Source organism: Diceros bicornis, chromosome 36 (genome assembly GCF_020826845.1).
Source record: "Diceros bicornis minor isolate mBicDic1 chromosome 36, mDicBic1.mat.cur, whole genome shotgun sequence".
Lineage (NCBI taxonomy): Eukaryota > Metazoa > Chordata > Mammalia > Perissodactyla > Rhinocerotidae > Diceros > Diceros bicornis.
In genome coordinates this window covers 19,498,098-19,518,622 of record NC_080775.1, presented here as the reverse complement: position 1 = coordinate 19,518,622, position 20,525 = coordinate 19,498,098, and the positions used below count along the sequence as shown (strand labels likewise).

General features: G+C 35.2%; 1 protein-coding gene across 8 annotated transcripts in view; it reads right to left on the bottom strand.

Annotated features, from left to right (window-relative positions):
• Positions 1-20,525, bottom strand: part of MALRD1 (MAM and LDL receptor class A domain containing 1) — an 847,485-nt gene that overhangs the window by 218,491 nt on the left and 608,469 nt on the right. For all 8 annotated transcript variants that reach the window (XM_058532519.1, XM_058532517.1, XM_058532520.1 and 5 more), the window contains one exon: positions 17,032-17,215. In XM_058532519.1, coding sequence (XP_058388502.1) covers positions 17,032-17,215 — 184 coding nt within the window. The remainder of the gene's footprint in view (positions 1-17,031; positions 17,216-20,525) is intronic.

Below are 20,525 nucleotides of genomic sequence, written 5' to 3'. Positions count from 1 at the left end.
AGTGGAGTTAAAATTCAAACTGAGGTAATAATTCCAAAAAATCATCATCTTATATAACCTCTAAGATAGTGCTTTTCCAACCAAATTGGTGGTGAAAGAATGTAAGTAAAGTATGTATTCTAAACTTTTAAGGAAATTTGAAAAATGGTTAAAAAGATTTAAAAGTAGAGTTTTTCTTGCAATACGGATAATATTTTTAGACTAGAAATACCTGGAAGATCACTAGATTCAACATCAAAGTCAACATAATATTTAAATTGCTTAATATGTTGCATAAGTTATTTTAAAGACAAGCTCACCAAATAGCACATTATGTCTTAAAGAATAAAGCAGGATGAACATCTTGGGAAAAGATGTACATTTTAAGTGACAAAACATTCAAAAAATGATGGTCTAATTTTCCATAATATACATTAAAATTATTTCAAAACACCTTTATATCAATAGTGTATTTTACATTTTTAAATATGGGTAGAAAACCATTTTCTAACTTCCATTTTTGGCTGTATGAGATTTTAGTCACCCTATTAAGGCCATCTGAGAGGAAATATCTATGATGTATAATAAAATATTGAAATATATTTTTAATTGCAAGACTCTTCAAAGCCAGAAACCAAATGAATTCAGCCGACTGGAAATTTCTGCTGAAATCAGGAGACAAATTCATTGGCTTAGGGCCTACCCAGGGAAGGGAAATTATTGGAGGCTCCCACACAGAACTGAAACCAATAGGCTTAAACCTGCTGCATTCCAGTAAAGGAGAAATAAATCTGTCTCTCAGAAGTGGTGGAAATATATATATATGTATATCACCTGCATCTAAAATTTAAATGGAATAACCAATGCTAAACAGAGCCAAGACACTCCTGAGAAAGAAGATCAGAATCAAGAGACTATATACTTCAGATAACAAAACTTATTTAAACATTGTAATAAATAAGATGGTGTGGAATGGTGGTAAAGAGATAGACTAATAGACCATAGGAACATAATAGAAGACCTAGAACTGAGCCTCGTGTGTTTAGAAATTTGATCTTTGGAAGACTTGGCACACAGATAGGAAGGGAAAGAATGGACCAATCATATTTCAGCAATCTTCAGGTTGCATTATGGGTATGTCAAGATTTTGCAAGAGGGGTAAAGGCATATAGTTTTAAGGAAATCAATTTCTATATGTCCATTTTCAAATATTAAGCTTCCTAAAATTGATTGAATTGAATTGAATATTTCTGGATCTCCTTTGCGAACTCTCTCTCATACCCAGACTCCACACTTTGTAGAAGACAGAGCTTTGCATCTTTCCCTCTATTTGACATTCAAAAATAGGTATGGGCAAATTGTGGCAGTAGAAATACGACATTTTTAGCTCATTGAAAGTCTCACTTCTTTTACTCTCTATTTTCAAAGAATGATTCACCCAGATGGAAGTTTCATGAAATTGAAGGAAAAAAATTAGCGTGGAACCATTTATCACACAATGTTATTTGCTACCAATGCACTCATAACTAAAAATAAAGCTATGTTTTTAAATTCAGAAAGGTGAAGATATAAGTACAGATATAAATAAGTTTGATATTTTCAGGCTCTCATCAAAGTTGTCTTTGGAAGTTTGATACAAAGTAGCAGTGCTCACAGTGAAAGCCAGGGAAGCACGCACATTATAGCAAAATGACAGTGCTGGTGTACTGCTAGCAGGTACTGGTTAAATGTTCATTTTAACACCTCAGAAAACTGATTCCTTGTAATGACATCGCTCTGCCTGATGAATGAATATGATAGCAGAAGCCACTGTTCAACAGATTGTGTCCCAAATTATGATAGATTAAAAAAAAAAATCTATGCTTTAGAGTAAAGAAAATTATGTTACTACTGAGATTATAACAAGCAAATAAAAGCTTGTTGAAATCTGAACACTATTAGACACATGTATTTGGATTAATATTGGGAATAGGGTGTATTTATAAATGTTTATATATTTGTATTTACATTTATAATTATATTTTCTGATGTAACTGCTGAATGCCTAAGCTGAAGGATGTCCTGATTGCTCATATTCATCTCTTTACTTATTTAAAAAATATTTGCTTAAAATTCAACAGCAAAAAACACACCTTCTGATCAAAAATGTGCAAACGATTTGAATAGATATTTCTCCAAAGAAGATATACAAATGGCCAATAAGCACGTGAAAAGATGCTCATCATCACTAACGCAAAACTAGGGAAACGCAAATCAAAACCAAAATGAAATACCACCTCATATCCGTTAGGATAGCTACTATAAAAACAAAGACCAAAAAAACAGAAAATAACAGATTTTGGTGAGAATGTAGAGAGAGAAATTGGAATGCTTGTGCACTGGTGGTGGGAATGTAAAATAACACTTTCACCATGAATAACAGTATGGCGGCCCTCAAAAAATTAAAAATAGAATTACCATATGATCTAGCAATTCTACTTCTGGATGCATACCTAAAAGAATTGAAAACAGGGACTTGAAGAGATATTTGTACACCCATGTTCACAGCAGCATTATTCACCATAGCCGAAAGGTGGAAGCAACCCAAGTGACCACTGACAGATAAATGGATAAACAAAATGTGGTATAAACATACAATGGAATGCTATTCAGCCTTAAAAAGGAAAGAAATTCTGATATATGGTACAACACGGATGAACTTGGAGGATATTATGCTAAGTGAAGTAAGCCAGTCACAAAAGGACAAATACTATGTGATTCCACTTATATGAGGTACCTAGTGTGGTCAAATTCATAGAGATGGAAAGTAGAATGGTGGTTGCTAGGGGCTGGGGGTAGGGGGAAATGAGAAGAATTAAGAGAATTCTAATTAACCATTAAGAAATAAACAACTAAAATGAATCCAGGATGTTCCCTCAGTGCAAAGCACAACAGATTAAAAAAGAAAAGAAAATGTACCAGTATGTTGTAAAGAAAAAGAAAAAACCCACAACCTTATGATGAATTTTTTTGATAGAGGACTTGGGAAGAAGAAATAACCAAAATATAAAGCATAATTAATTAAAGTAGACAAAATCTGTATGGTGATGAAGAAGTATGGTTCAAGGACATTTAAATATAAGCACTAAAATATAATGATGGATAATGGAAAATCATGAAGAATACTTAATTTCAAGGTGTTTCTTAAGCTTAATGACAAAGGCAAACTGATAAAGTAAAACCTTGATTAAATTAAATCTAATGGATCAAAATGTTCTCACTGAAACTATTATAAACAATAAGAAAAGACAATGAAAGAGAGAAAAACATATTTACAACATATCTTATGAAAGCAGGTTTATATAATTCGTCAAAAAGGAGCACATCCAAATCAATACAACAGAGTAAACACCTCTATAGAAATTTTTGGCAAGGAAATGAATGGGCGACTCTCAAAAGAAGAAATATGAATGACCAATATAACAAGCATACTGGTTAGAAAAGATTTAACCTCATTATTAATCATAGTTGTAATCTAAAACGTTATATTATTTCATCTACTAAATTACGAAAAATTTCCCTGTTAAAAACTTAATGAAAACCAGTGTTGGTGAGGATTTAAAGAAATAGATAAATTAATTTACCTAAACTAAAAAGGGAATCTTGATGGAAGAGGTGGGGGTTTAAGAAAGGTTTAAGGTGTTGAATTATGGAGACAGGGAAAGATGCCCAAACATTGAGGAGGACCAAGCAACAAGCACCTTAACAGACAGGATGTGGAGAAACAGAGCAAAGAACACTGGGTGAAGGGTTTGCCAGTGGAAATGTACATTTTATTTTTATTTTTTGTGTGTGTGTGAGGAGATCAGCCCTGTGCTAACATCTGCCAATCCTCCTCCCTTTTTTGCTGAGGAAGACTGGCCCTGGGCTAACATCCATGCCCATCTTCCTCCACTTAACATGGGACGCTGTCACAGCATGGCTTGCCAAGCAGTGCGTTGGTGCGCACCTGGGATCCAAACCGGCGAACCCCGGGCCGCCACAGTGGAGTGCGCACACTTAACTGCTTGGGCCACTGGGCTGGCCCCAGAAATGTACATTTTTATGCTCATTCTTAATTGCCAATATACATTAAAGTCATAATTTTGTATACTCCTAGGGTGAGAAATTACCTAATAGAAACTTGTGGTGGGTTATTAGTTCTCTAAAAAAATATCCATTCTCTTCCTCTTCCTTAGTTTTGAATAAATGCATTTCCTAGATTTCTTTATGGTTTGACCATGCAACAAAATTTTGGCTAGTTACTTATAAGTCTAATTGATGTGCAACAGCTTCAAGGAAACATTTATTTTATTTTATTTATTTTTGCTGAGGAAGATTCACCCTGCACTAACAATCTGTTGCCAATCTTCTTCTTTTTGCTGAGGAAGATTCGCCCTGAGCTAACATTTGTTGCCAATCTTCCTCTTTTTGTGCGTGAGCCACTGGCACAGCATGGCCACTGACGAGTGGTATAGGTCTGCACCCAGGAACCAAACCCAGGCCACTGAAGCAGAGTGTGCCAAACTTAACCACTAAGGCAACCACGCTAGCCCAAGGAAACCTTTTAAAAGACAGCTGGCATGTGGTCTTTGCCTCTTTCCCCACCTTATTTTTTTCCTGCCGGCTGGATGGTAGACATAATGACTGGAACTAAAACACCCATCCTGAACTATCAACTCCCCCACGATATTTCATACACCCATCTCCCCCTCTCTATTCCTACTGCAACACTCTAGGTCAAGTCATTACTTTTTACCGACACCATTAGACTAGCCATCTGGTGGAATAATCGACTCATCTGTGTAATATCCTTCAATACTTGTTTGTGGCGGTATTACATTAATATTTGTTGAATGAATACTATTCTAAGAATATATTTTCAATGAGCCAATAGTGGACTTGTTTACCCCTCTCCCTTCGTCTGATGACTCCTCCTCATCCATATGGTCACCAACGCATGTTTGTATAACATGTCCCTGCCATCAGACTACATTTAACTGGTCTGAGGGTGGCCATATGACCTAAGATAGGTCAATTGGAGTCCTCTACCAGAGAATTTAGAAATATAACTAACGGGTTTCTTCAACAGTGTGTTAAGGCTCTTGAGTCCTGTGGTGTAGTCAGGTTTTCTGCCCCTGTACGGTGAAGCAGAGAAAGCTAGTTCCACAGAGAGAGGGGACTGAAACACTGCAGAGAGAAGCAGTTAAAAGAGATAAGAAGCACAGAAGGATCACAGCCCAAGTTCCCTCTTTTCAATCTCTGGTGTTAGAACCTTCCTGAAGCTGGACTGTGTACCTAATCTTGGGTTTCCTGAGATTCCTTGAATCCTTAAGTAAACTCCCTTTATGTTTGATGCTATTGGCAATTAAACTCGACCTAATTAACCTAGAGATTTCCCAGAAATTATCAAGAGAATGCATAAAGACCAAAAGACCAAAAGTGAAGAAACCCGTCCACACTTGGTTTCTTTTGTTGAGTTTCTTCCTGACCTTTTAATCAAGAATTTAAACTCTATGTTTCCCGACTCCTCTGAGGCAACTTCCCAAACAATTTGTGTGATTCATTTTGTTCAAATCCTCAGAGAATCCTTTCTGTGTTAAACATCCTCATTTTCTCCGAAAAGGAGATCATGTATGCACTGGGTCTAATTTGACCTTGGCATTCACTAGATTTTCAACATACATGAGTTTCCTTCTACTGTCTTGATTATCACGCATCCCAAGGAGGTTTCTATAAAACAATGAAGTTTGTATGCGACTGATCAGTGGGGAAATTAGGTCAATACAACACAGAAGTTGTGTTGCTTCCCACATGATTTTTCCCACTACAATAATGTCTTGTGCTATCAAGGCATAGCAGATGAAAACGAAGTACAGTAACACAGCTGAGCCCAGAGAGCCATGGAGGGAGGCAGGGCTGTTGAGTTTGCATTTCACCCAGTGTTCTTCACTCTGTTTCTCCACATGCTCTCTTTTGGGAGTGCTTATTTGCTGTATGGTCTTTGGTCACTTTTCCCTTGTCTCCATAATTCAATAGCCTTAAAATTTTTTTATACCACCCTTCCATTAAGACTCCTTGCCTCCCACCCAATCCCCCTTTTTAGGTAAAGTAATACATTTACTGAAAAGTTCCTCTATTTATTAGGATTTTTAAATGCTTTAAACTGTGCCAGTATTTTTATTATGGTTGCTTTTGTTTATATTAGTGTTGTATAACTTAGTTACCTGCGCTTATAGTGTCTTGCCCCAACTGTATTTTCTCATAAGCCCTTTTCTTGTGTGATTATTCCAAGTATGAGGTTTTTCAGAAACTCATATATGCCTCTGAGTATACGTGTGTGTGTGTGTGTGTGTGTGTGTGTGTGTGCATGTTCCATCAAATATAATAGATAAGAAAATTGGTTTCTGGCCCTGGCTTAATATTTGTGCATCTATAAATACCTGTAGATTTTTAGCAAAACCTATTTCTTTATGTCTGATCCAACTGGATATAAATTTCTTGAGTTCCACATCTACTTATTGTAATTATACTTGTAGCTTCTATATATTATATATATTTGTTTCAGGACTGAAGAGTATATCTTTTAACTGTGTAATGGAAAATGGAAAACATATATCATGAGTTTAAAATGGAAATCTTATTGATAAACATTAATATTCATTTTGAATAGAAAGTAATTAGTAAAATATAGTTCAGTAAAAATTGAAATGCAATATTGTCACAAATTCTCTATGCAATGATCTTACTGACCCAGATATTAAGTGTGGAAATGTTCATTGTAATTGAAACAAATTTTAATTAGAAATTACATGAACTGAGGATAATGTTAGTATTCAGATTTACAGTAGCCTTCATTCGAACCTAGGGATATTTCAAGAGCTATTTAAGGCTTACTAAAATGTATGCTCAAGTAATCACTTTTTTCTTAATATTATGAATGAACCAAGTTATATCATTGTGTTTGTATTATAATCAAGTATAATCACATTAATTACAATATTCAGTTTATCATTATGATATGATTATAATTACACCTTTAAATGTAGACCATTTTGACACTGAAATGCTAATTTTATTGAAAGATAAGTAATATCTGACATTTTCTTGGTATGTAACAAATGGTTGATTTAAATACAATGTTAAAGTAATTAGATCCATGTGTTAAAGTAATTAGATCCATCCATGGCTTTGATTTTTTAATTTAAAATAGTTGATTAAGGATATAATAAACTCAATTACATAGTCTACTGTTTAAAATATGGGTATGGCACCAGGAATAGGAATCTATTCCCTGATTTTACAGGAAACAAAGAACTTCGCTCTAAGGCTTAATGAAGAATAACGTTGTCCATTGACCATGACAATGAGGCCTCTCTCCTGAGGCCTGTCTCAAATCAATCCAATCAATAACGCAAAGTGAGGGCTATAGCTGGTGATGACTGGAAGCAGAGGGTTGATGCCACAAAGACTCTCTCCACCTCTTGGTTCTGAATTTTGTTTAGTGTCAACTTTATTCTCCTGACTAGTTTCCCCACAAGTCTGGAGCCAGGGATGCTGGAAGCTCTTTCTTTCTCTTTTATCGAGGTAACATTGGTTTGTAACGTTATATAAATTTCAGATGTACATCATTACATTTTGATTTCTGTAGAGGCTACATCATGTTCACCACCCTAAGACTAATTACCATCCATCATCATACACATACGCACTTTTACACCCTTCGCCCTCCCCTCTGGTAACCACCAATCTAATCTCTATATCTATGTGTTTGTTGTTGTTATCTTCCACATGAGTGAAATCATATGGCATTTTGGCTTTTTCTGTCTGACTTGAAATCAAAATTACAATGAGATATCACCTCATGCCTGTCGGAATGGCTATAATTAAAAAGACAATAAATAACAAGTACTGGAGCGTATGTGGAGAAAAGAGAACCCTCACACACTGCTGGTGGGAATGTAAAAGGTCCAGACACTATGGAAAACAATATGGAGATTCCTCAAAAAATTAAGAATAGAGCTACCATATAATCCAGCTATTCCACTTCTGGGTATTTATCCAAAGAACATGAAAACACAAATTTGAAAAGATATTTGCACTCCTATGTTCACTTCAGCATTATTCGCAATAGCCAAGACTTGGAAACAACCTAGTGCCCATCAATGGATGAATGGATAAAGAAGATGTGGTACATATATACAATGGAATACTATTCAGTTCTTAACATATTTAGAGTATTAGAATCTGAAACATAAACATACTTCTGTCTCACATCTTCAGTTTGAAAAAACCTGCCAAGGATTGATAGCTTGGTTGTAATTTCCTTTTGTTCATTAATTAAGCAACCACAATCCTCACAATGTGACCTAAAAGACAACAAATGTATTTGCTTCCAAGGTTACAGTGCTGGACAACCCAATGCCAAATACAACTCTATGTATGTATAGTATGACTCTATAATAGCCCTAACTAAATAATACTCATCTATGTAATCTAGGAAATTGCATGGTGTGTTAGGACTGACTAGATGATACGACAATTGAAAAATAACCTCCAAATCTCAAAACACCATATTTTTTGTCACCCACTATACATATGTAAAACAAGTTAGCAGAGGGACTTTCCTCTACAAATTTAGGGGAGCAGGCAGATGTAGACACACCATCTGGAAAATGAGGCTGCCTCAGCCACAGCAGCAGAAGGGAGACCTGGAGGGCTGTACACCAGCTTAAAATGCTTCACCCTGGGAGTGACACTTGTTACTTCCTCGCGGCACATTGGTCAGATCTTCTTTACACGGATCCATTTACCCAAAAGGGACTGGGACACATGGGGAAAAAATGGGTATCTTGCAAATAGTAAATATCTCTACCACATACAATAGGTTTAAAAGTTTATAGTATTTGTTTATAAATCAATGAATTGATATCTTCCCTGTTGATGAAGAATCAACATTTTTGGATAAATAAAAATAAGTTAACTTTCTTTGACTGAAAAGTCAGAATGATTAACTTTTGCATCAATATATGGTATATATTTAGTAAAATATGCATTTATATACTTGATTGATATGTAATTTGGAAGAGGAAATAGAATCAAGATATATATTATAGCAAAATATAAACATGACAATATTTTTTGTTGATAAAAGATATTTGCAGAAATTTAAAGTGGCTACTACAAATAAGTCTATTTTTTCACTTGAGAACCATTGAGTTTTTCACCCAGCCAATAGATAAAGTTTAATTTCAAGTAGCGGGTTTAATTTAAAGACATGAATTAGCTTTGTATAAAGAGAATATTTAACAAATTATGTCAATTCTTGGCAGAAAATTTTAGCTTTAGTTACAAAAGCTGCATTGCAGTTTACAAAGAAACCTAGAATAAAAATAGTCAAACAGAATTAGATAAAGAAACTGCTGTGACCTGGATCCGGTTCAAGTTCTAGAACATTCGTACATAAGGTTTCTTTTCTTTTCCCTCCCTCCCTTTATTGAAAAATTTTCTGAACCCAAAATAAAATAACTCTGTAACAATGCAGTTCAGTAGAATATTAAAATTTTTAAAATAGGATTTACAATGTTTTAAAAGATTCCAACTAGTATGACTAGAACACTCCACTGTTAGGAACACTAGTCATAGATCTGATATTACTTGTTTTCTTTCAGGAGCATTTGAAAGCATCAATAAACTAGATATGGCAGGCGTTGTGTGACTGCTTTGCCCTTAGGGTATTCATCATGATTTTAGTAGTAGTCTACGCTGTTATGTCTAAATACGGCTAAGTTTCTGTGCCATTAAGCATCAATAAGGAAATCACCCTTGTTGGTGCTATTTAGTGCAACCTCTGCGTGCCTCAACTTTCCAGGGTTGTACTGAGGATTAAATCAAATATGATTGTGATGACGATGATGATAATAATATCTAACATTTATTGAGTAGTTACCATTAAGAGATACTGTTCAAAGCTCTTAGCACATATTAACTTGTTAAATCCTCACAATTACCCTATTAGGTAGGTTCTATTTTTATGGTCATAAAGAAACTGAGGCACAGAGTTGATAAGTACTTATTCAAGGTCACACAGAAAATAAGTGGCAGGGTCAGGCTTTAAACCTAGGAAGTGTGAATCTAGATTCTGCTTGTTTAACCCCTGTGCTGTGAGAAGATCCCCAGCACAGAGCAGGCATTTCTGATGACAAAGCTCTGCATGATGAAGCCCATCGTGTCTCCCTACCCTTAGTCCCTTCTGCTCCAGCAACGTGCTCCCCTCCTAGTAAATGTGCCTCAATGGTCCTGAGGCCTGGAGTGCTCTTCCCTGAGATGTTTGCATGGTTGCCTCTTATTTCACTTAAGCCTTTGCTCACCTTTGTTCAATCTTCCAAGAGACTATTTCTGACCACTCTAATCAGGGTAATAATTCTCCATCACTGTTTCTTGCTATACCATTCATAACACCTATCACCACATGATATAATCTTACATCTAACTTCATTTATTATCTGCATCTCCCACCAGAATGTAAGTCAAGGCAGGCAGGAACTTATTCTGTTCTGAATTTTCACACAGATAACAAGACTTGAATGAGTGTATTCTATTAATCCATCTGTCTGTGTGTCCATCCATCCATTCATCCACCCATATACCCATTCATCCACCATTTAGCCACTTTTACAATATACAGTACTACATATTATCTAGCTATTAGTTCTTAAAAATAAAAGTCTCTTTTATGGCGCTGGCCCCGTGGTGTAGTGCTTAAGTTTGGCGTGCTTCGCTTTGGCGGCCTGGGGTTCACGGGTTTGGTTCCTGGGTGTGGACCTACACCACTCATCCAGCCACGCTGTGCTGGTGACCCACATACAGAACAGAGGAAGATTGGCACAGATGTTAGCTCAGAGCACATCTTCCTTACCAAAAATAAATAAATAAGTAAAATAAAAATAAAAGCCTCTTTTAATTATTTCATTAGGGTGAAATGTTTCATTATTACTATTTTTTTCTACTCACTACCATATTCTGTTTTTCCTCTTTTGACATTTACTTAAAAAAAAAAAAACTGTAAGAGATCTAAATGCAACACTTGGCATGCTCATACGTTGAGCAGAAATACAGCTTTTCATCTAAACTAAGTGAAGAAGGTAAGTTTTGCAGTCAAATTCTACAGGGTTCTGTTTATAGATTTATGTAGCCGTGAACTTTATGTGGAGCAATCACTGTTTTGTGATCTCCCAAGTTCAATTTGAATCCAGACTGATGCTGCGCTGAAATCATTATCATCAAGCTACTATTTTCACTCCAGAACAATTACTGTTTAAAGGACACTTAGGAGTCATACATACAATTTTTAAGAGGAAAAAAATGAAAGTGGTTATAATAAAAAAGAAAGTCTTTTCAGATTATGTGTGAAGACAATGTACTAGACATCTAAAATTATAATGATGCTGGCTTCTCTCATTTTATTCCCAAGGTATTTCCTTCCTTTCACATTTAGGATTATTTGAGGAGCATGATGTGTTTTGCTGTGTATGAATTTAGAGAGAGACAGAGTAGCTACTATGCTACCGTCTACTTAGAAGATTTTATTGACTTCTGGAAGCATTTTCTATTCCCTAAATTATTGCTTCCTTTTCTCTGAACTGAAAACTGGTCACCATTCAAGTGGATCTTCTAGATTTTTCAGTGGGAAAGGCAACATCTTATACCTTTATTGGCTCCCACCCTGAGGTACCAGATTTACCAGTGTCTTGGAGACAGTTCACAGAGCAATCCTAGAAATATAAGACACAGGGGTGCCACATGGGGAAGGAGAGGAAATGCTGGGAGTCAAGAAAGGAGCATTGAAAGGGGAAACGGAAAATCAATAAAGCCAAATACTGTGTAACACACTCATTTCAGCCCTGCTCTGAGGAGATGTGCACAGTGCGTTGCACAGAGCTTTCCACAGCCTAGGCAATCGATAAATGTTTGCTGAACATGTGAACAGAACAGAACCAGGTCTTAAGCATTGATATAAAAAGTATTGTGCTTAAAACAATGTCAAGTTTTTGCTGTTGTTGTTCCTTTATACTTTTGGCCAACAAATATTTAGCGATTACTATATTCCATGTATTCTTCAAAGCACTTTGTACCAAGTAAATGATTTAATCTTCTTAAGAGCTCTATGAGATGGAAGCAGTATTATTACCATTTTATAGCTGAGAAAAACGAGACAAAGGAAGGTTATATAATTTGCCTAAAACCACAGAGCAGATAGCAAGTGGGTAAGCTAGGATTTGCACACAATGGTCTTATTGCAGAACTGGGCTTCCAACCACTGATATAAATGCTACTTAGCATTAATAGTAAACTCAATAAGTATCAGCTGGATTATTGTACTTAGTAAATGATTGCACATAATAAATAATATTCTGACTGAAAATTGAATAACCATTTAAACTTAGAATTATACTTTTATGATTGTAATGATGAAATATTCCATTCTTTTCTTTTTTTTTTTTTTTTGCTGAGGAAAACCAGCTCTGAGCTAACATCTATTGCCAAGCCTCCTCCTTTTTTTTTTCCCCAAAGCCCCAGTAGATAGTTGTATGTCATAGCTGCACATCCTTCTAGTTGCTGTATGTGGGACGCGGCCTCAGCATGGCCGGAGAAGCGGTGCGTCGGTGCGCGCCCGGGATCCGAACCCGGGCCGCCAGGAGCGGAGCGCACGCACTCAACCGCTAAGCCACGGGGCCGGCCCCAATTGCATTCTTTTCTACGTGAATTCTCTTCCTACTTCTCTGTTCTATAGAATGATGGTTGCATTTTATAAGATTTTTGTACAAACCACTTTTAAATCAACTGGAACTTAAAAAGAGGAGATATGAAATACATAATCCATCACTTATTTTTCTATGAATAAGCTACTTGCTTCCTTGTCAGTTTGTCCGAAACGGAGATATGCTTCTTAGTGTGAGCCTGGATAGACCGAAGAATATGCCTATTCTTTTGCTTTATTTTTCTTTTTAGAAAAATACAATAAATTTGATAACAAAGATAGCACCGTGATGTACTCAGAATGCAAAGAAATAAAAAAGAATATGTCTTGTTTCATGTTGGTCACGGACTAAATATTATCTAATAAATTGGGTTGTAAGTTTTTGAACAGAAAGTAAAAAAACATGAAGCTCAAATAGTTTCCTTATTTGCAGGTAAAGCAGATAGCACCACATATATATATCTCACATACATCCTCTATCTTCTTCCACTTTCACTCTTAATCATTTTAAACTTTGTTCTCAATTATTCTGAAATTTTAAAAATATGCATAGTTCCCAGAGCTGTCAGATAGTCCCAGGAAAATCTCAGAGATTGTCTATCATGATCCTGTCATTTTGCAAATGAGGAAACTGAGACTCTAAAATGACATGACCAAAGTTAGATGATTAGGGTCAAACCCCTGAAAAGGGTTATAAGTCTGTAGAAGCTGTATCAATCTATAAAAAATATGATGACTTGCTTTTTGAGATTTCTTGGCTCCATGCCCCTCCTCCACGTTGATGTGAGTCTTCTTCTTCTTTCTTCTGTCCCCAGTCTACTCAATTTTGATTCCACTCCCAGTAGTGTTTTTGTTTGATCATTTTTTGTTTTGTTTTATTCATTTATTGGCTCAGGAAGATTGGCCTTGAGCTGACATCTGTTGCCAATCTTCCTCTTTTTGCTTGAGGAAGATTGTCCCTGAGCTAACGTCTGTGCCAGTCTTCCTCTATTTTGTACATGAGACTCCACCACAGCATGGCTTGATGAGCAGTGTGTAGGTCTGTGCCCAGGATCCAAACCTTTCAACCTCGGGCGCCGAAGCGGAACATGTGAACTTAACCACTATGCCACCGGGCTGGCCCTTGTTTTGTTTTGTTTTGTTTTGTTTTTTAATGCAGGCTGCTGTCCTGTGAAGGAATCTTGGTAGATGCATTTTGAGAGTTCACGGCATCTAGGGTGCTCCAGCCCCATAGACCTTACCCCAGACCCCTTGGGCCCACTTATTCTCTAAGTGGGTAAAACCCCTCCCAGTTTTAGCTGCCATTATCAAACTGCCTGCCTGCATTTTCCAGTGAATCTCTGTGTGCTGTTCCATGATTCTCCTGATTTCTCTTTCACAGACATAAATACTACACAGGTCTTGTGGCTACTGGCAGTTTGTCCCCATTAGCCTGTATATTGGTTTTTTGGGGATGTATCTTCACTTAATTTTGTTGCACATGTTTTCCATGGCTCATTGACTTTGGTAACTAGGTGCTCTGACTCTTTTGATGTGAGGACTTGGGAAAATCCAAAAGCTGTTCTGCCACCACCACCATCACCACTACCATCTTTCCAGAATTCTCCCTCATTTCTTTTTTCTTTTTAACAGTTTTATTGATTTATAATTTATAATTTACATACTATTAAGTTCATCCATATAAAGCTTACAATTTAGTGGTGTTAATATACTTATGGAGTTGTGCGACAATCACCAATTTTCATGACCCCATAAAGAAACCCCATATTCGTTAGCAGTCACCCCCCACCCCCAATTCCTTCAGCTCTAAGTAACTACTAATCTACTACTATCTCTACACATCTGCCTATTCTGGAGATTTCCTATAAATAGTATCATACAATACATGGTCTTTTGTGATCAGCAGGATGTGACTGAGAAATAAATATTAAGTCATTTTTAATTCCTTCATCTCAAATGGGAAACAGCAGCAATTCCATGACAGATTTTATGGTGACCTCTTTGCATATGATTTGAAGTTGGTTTCCTCATGCAGGGCAATAAAACATTTGAGAATTAATAAGAATGTTGATAATTGTAATAATAAAATGTAAAACATAAATTTTACTATGTGCCAAGACTATTCTAAGCACTTCATATATATTAACATATTTAATATTCACATATTTAATATGATGGAAGTACTATTATTATCAACCCCGTTTTATTGATGAGGAAACTAAGGAAAGGTGAAATAAAAACACTCACTCGAGCTAGTCATTGGCAGAGCCAGATTCACACTCAGGTAGTTTGACTCAAGACTCCTTGTTCTTAATCACTATTTTATAGTGACTCTCTGATTTTTAGGTGTTTTGTCAAATACGATTCTCTTCTTCTCAGTAGGCTATAGTAGAAAACAACTTAGGGTAACTCATACTCTAAGCTCCTCCTCATCACCCATATTTCGTAGCACTGATATTTTATTGGCATATAATTTAAAATTAAGAAGGAAAAAATCATTATCTTTTAGCTCCATACACAATCTTTCAAAATTTCTCATAATGCTTTTCTTTTGCTTTCTATCTATCTTAACTAAAATATAATTTTAAAATCTTCATTATTTGTAGCAAGCTGGGCTATTAAAAACCAATGGCTATTTTTCCTAAATATATTTGATATACAATTGACCATATTTAACTATAATTGACCACAATTTGCCTTTTTATTTTGACGACATAGAAAAAACTATAGACTTAAAAGTAGTTTATCACTAAATATATTAAAATATTACTCAGTAAACTGAGCGTTGGATTGAGTTGAACAAAATTAATTATAATCATGTAAATTCTCACAGGATTTTAAGATAAGGAGGGGGGAGAAACATTGCAAAGTCCTACACAAAACCTGGCAATGTTGGAATAATAACTCTCAGTTTTCTTCTGTCCTGAATCAACCCACCTAGGAATCATTCGGCTTCCCCTGAGAAGAAAGGAATCTCTCTTGTTTAATGAAAGCTTCTTTCTTTCTAAAAGCTTAGAAAAAAGTTTTGAAGAATTTTTCCTTTTTAAGTTGCCAGAATCATTTCTAGATTGAGTGGCTATCTATAAGAGAAATTTAGCATATGACGAGGAAAGGTACTAGAAAAGAGTTGAAGAAGCACATTCTCACTTCTAAAATACCTTCTCATGATTTTATGTTCAGAACCCCATTTTCTGTTGTCCAGGCACCCTCTCCCAAACATCTCCAAGATCAAATACTGTCTCCTCCTTGACATTGATACTTGGAGCTCTGTGCTCCCTGGACCATCTGGGATGCAAGAATGCTGACTCGATGTAACATATATAAGGTGGCTGAGTAGCATCCACCTTTCCTGGAAACAAAGTGGAGAAAATAAAACTCTAAAGGATTAACTTCTAAGCAGAATCTTTTGAAGCAGCCCTGGTAATAAAAAGAGCAGATGCTGTAACATCATCAAAAACCAAAGTCACATTTTTGAACCGCCTCAGTGAAGTGATATTTTAATATAAGAGCAATGATATGATTAAATAGCATTCAAGTTTAGCTCTCCATCTTAGGGGCTTGCCTCCAAGTGACTCAGTGTAGAAAATCACAGAAGGCATATCTTTTTCATTGGCAGTATACATCACACAGTACCATTTTGGAAATCAGATGGAATAATTCCTCAGAAAGAACCCTGCCAATTGTGAAATAGTACAAATGTATTTATAATTATTTTTGACATTTTCTGGGTATTTTTGTAGAGAATATCGAAGTATAGTCAAACTTCAAATTTAGAGGCAGGATAAATGACAGCAATTCTTTTAAGTTACTGTTCACTTGCTAGAGTAGCATTTTAAATCCCCTAAGCATAGCTCTCAACTCAAGTTCTGCCTGAATTGTACCTGGTTGAACCTATGTCTCACATATTCACTAACTGCCAGCTTTCTATCCCTTTTTTACTGGGTCGTATTTATTAATTTATATTAGATAAATGTATATAAATATTAGGCTTACACTTTAAATTGTGTTGAAAAATAAATTCAAAGGAGAACGCTTCTACATGTGGAATGGGGATGGTATGGAAGAAAGAGAGAAATTACTTGTGCATTTGAAGGATGGAGAAGCTATTATCTCCTAACTAGTAACTGTAAGTTCAACAATTATACAATCATCTCTTGCAATTGATTTTTAAGTATACACAAAATACATAATAGCAGAACATTTTATAAACATGAAAGATAAAATGGCTAGATTATAAATGTGCTTCCAAATGGATGCACTTTCCAGAAACTCACCAGTCTCGCAATTTTCAAATTCAATGTCATCAATTGCAGCTCCTCCTCCTAGATCCCTTGTTCTGATACCTTGAAATATAACTTCAAAATTCCTTAGCTTTCCTAGCAGGATGACAGCCTTTTGCCAATGGCCACCAGAGTTCTGCTGGCTTTCTTGCCATACTTTTGATAGTCCTTTCTCTGTCTGAAAGCAAAGAAATTTGCATTAGGGAAATCATTAAACACAAAAGAAGAAGAAGAAAACAACAACCATTTAGAACAGAAACATTTGATCAGTGAAAACTGATTCAAGAAAAATTGGAATTCTGATCATTTTCATGTCGTGCTTTATCTCATCAAAACAGAGGCATATTATTCTCCTAAAGTATTTCTCGAAAGCAATACTAGCAGAAGTAGCAATAAACTTGTCTTGTATTTTCAGAGTCACCATTATTAGAAAGTGTTCTACTCAGTTAAATCCACCTCTCCTTGCATGTACACAAAATTCCCCATATCTGATGGGATCTGAACAGTTTACAGAAGCCCTGGGTTTATAGCTCTGAATACCCCTCGCCACCTCCTATTCATATTTTGTAATTATTGAGTTTGCCTCTTTCTTTAAAGAGCTGGAATAACTTACATAAGGAAAGAAGAGAGACATGAAAGGAGGAGTATGTGTGAGAAATCACTTATCCCTAATGGATATAATAAAGGATTGTGGAGTGAATTGAGCACGGAGGGAAAGTGATAATTTCTAAATTCAGTCCAATTTCAAAAATTCTATTATTCTGTTATTTTGACTATTAAAAAATTCTCTTATAATATGATTAATATATGTGCATCAACTATATTTCTATACTAAATTCTTCAATTGCAAAGGAAAATTTAATTTTTCTAAAAAAACTTATGTAAATATCTCCTCTGAATGTCTGAGGTTGGTCTACCAGTAGTACAGTATTATAATATATGAATAGTCCCAGTACAACATAACATGACATGATGTATAACATAATCCTAATGACCAAATAAAAATGACACCTACAGTAAGACAGAATATAAGCCATTCGAGCACAAGGACAAGGCTTAGATTGTACACATTGTTCTTTGCTATTCCGGGCCTACGTCCTCCTGAGAATTAGATGTTTTAATAAATCATGATGATGGATACACAGCAAGAAAGGTAAATAAATAAATATAGCATTATGTTTATGGTTAGCCCCAAATAATTAATATCTCAGGGTGCAGTATTGTGTTTTCATGATGAATTCAGAAGAAAAACTTTGTCTCTGAAACTCGTAATCAAATCAGTAGAATAGAGGGAGGTATGTAGTGGAATGGCATCCAGAAAATCAAGCAAGATGTTCCAACAGATTTATAGCATACAACTGTGAAATACATAATCTAAAGATATTTCTTTAAATATAGGCTAAAGAAAAAAAAACAAATGTTTGAAGAGGGGATCCAAAGGAGTTACACATTCATAGGTTCATGCTTTTAGGGAACTAATATTAATAAATATGGCTGATGTCTTGTTCTGCTGAGGGAGGCACAGATAATCAAGTGGTTCTTCCTCTGCTGAATTACAGAGAGAAAGTGCTACTTCGTATCAGTTAATCTAAGATTAACTTTGCAAAGCAACTAATAGTATATAGATAGATCTTTGAACATCCTTTCCAAAACAACAACAGCAACAAACCTTACACTCAGAGATTCATGTAACTTCTGCATTGAAGGGTATGGGAAATTCACGCCTAATTAATGGAGTTTCATATCTCTCTGATCACTAAAGAAGAGAAGCCTTTTTCAAGGTTAGTCTTTGACGCTCAGTGATGTCTTAGTGACTTGAAATCAAAGGAACGATTAGTTAAATTAAAGATTAAAGTAGAGAGCATCTGTCTGACACATAGCAATATAACAGACATGGATATAGACAAAGTCTGTCTTAATTTACACACTTAATTCACTTTGTTAATTTTTCCTATTCATCTGCTTCTGCAGTTTATAAAGCCACTCATTAACTGTGTCAAGCCTCCAAAGAGTTTTCAACAAATACCATCAAAGAAGGTTGTGTGATCACTCTAATCAATAAAATGAGAACCATTTCTTAAATCTTACAACTGGGCTTCTAATAAAAAACAGATTTGAATAATAAATTCATTGTGATTTTATTTGTAGGAAAAGAAAATGAGGGTGAATTCTTTTGTAAACCAACCACGGATCAACCTAATGACGGGTTACTGTAGAATATCACTCTAATACATTTGCTATTGTTCCACTTTGGATATAACATGTCAAATCTTATCTCCATAATTATCAAAAGTATTCATCCAAATGTGTGATGGAGATTTATTTATTTATTGACTTGTCCATCCAGTCGTTCATTTGCTTAGCAAACATTTGATGCTCATATAGTGCCACATACTACGTTAGACACCAGGAATAAAGAGGTAAAAATAAAGGGAGCCTACCCTGTGATGGTAATAATTACGAGAGTCATAAAAGTAAATTATAATAAAATTACTATGGAAATATAAAACAGAGCAACTTTTTAAAAAGTTGTTATATATCAATCCCCCAATTTTAGCTCCACATACATTGTTGCTTTATTTGTTTACTTAATATTCTGATTTAAATTCTTTCAAAATTGAGAAAGAGAAAAATATCTCACTTCCAACTCATGCCTTTGCCACCACCAAAGCATATCTCTTGTATTCATGTGGACATTAAATTCAAGAACCCAAGGCAATAAACATACAAAAAGTGATTAACCACAATAGTAATAGTAAAAAATAGACATTAACACAAGAATGGTTAAATTACAGAAATTGAAAAAACACTGTCTTCTTGTAATTTAACCTTTTACCCAACATTGAATTGATTTCCCATGTATTGTGCATATTGATCCTTTATCGCATATTTGTTTTGGCAATGTGTTTGTCTTCGTAATTTAGGACAGTCTTTCCCTTCTGGGTCATGTAAAGAAAAACAATAAGAAATACTAAAAAGATAAAGCCACTTCAAGTTGTAGACATATATACATTTTTATTTTTTTAATTTTTATTTATTGTAGTAACATTGGTTTATAACATTGTATAAATTTCAGGTGTACATCATTATACTTCTATTTATGCATAGATTACATCATGTTCAGCACCCAAATACTAATTACAACCCATCACCACACACATGTGCCGAATTATCCCTTTCGCCCTTTCCCCTCTGGTAACCACCAATCCAATATCTGTCTCTATGTGTTTGTTTGTTGTTGTTATTATCTACTACTTAATGAGGGAGATCATATGGTATTTGACTTTCTCCCTCTGACTTATTTCACTTTGCATAATACCCGCAATGTCTAATATGGTTCTAAATCAATGTAAATGAAATAATTAAGGCATAAATATTATAAATGGGGGAGAGTAAAGACGTGTAAAGTGAAGTAAATTTTCTACATTTGAGTTGATTAAGTCTTAATGTTGCATTTTAATAGGTTGCTTTTCATTCTCAATAATTTT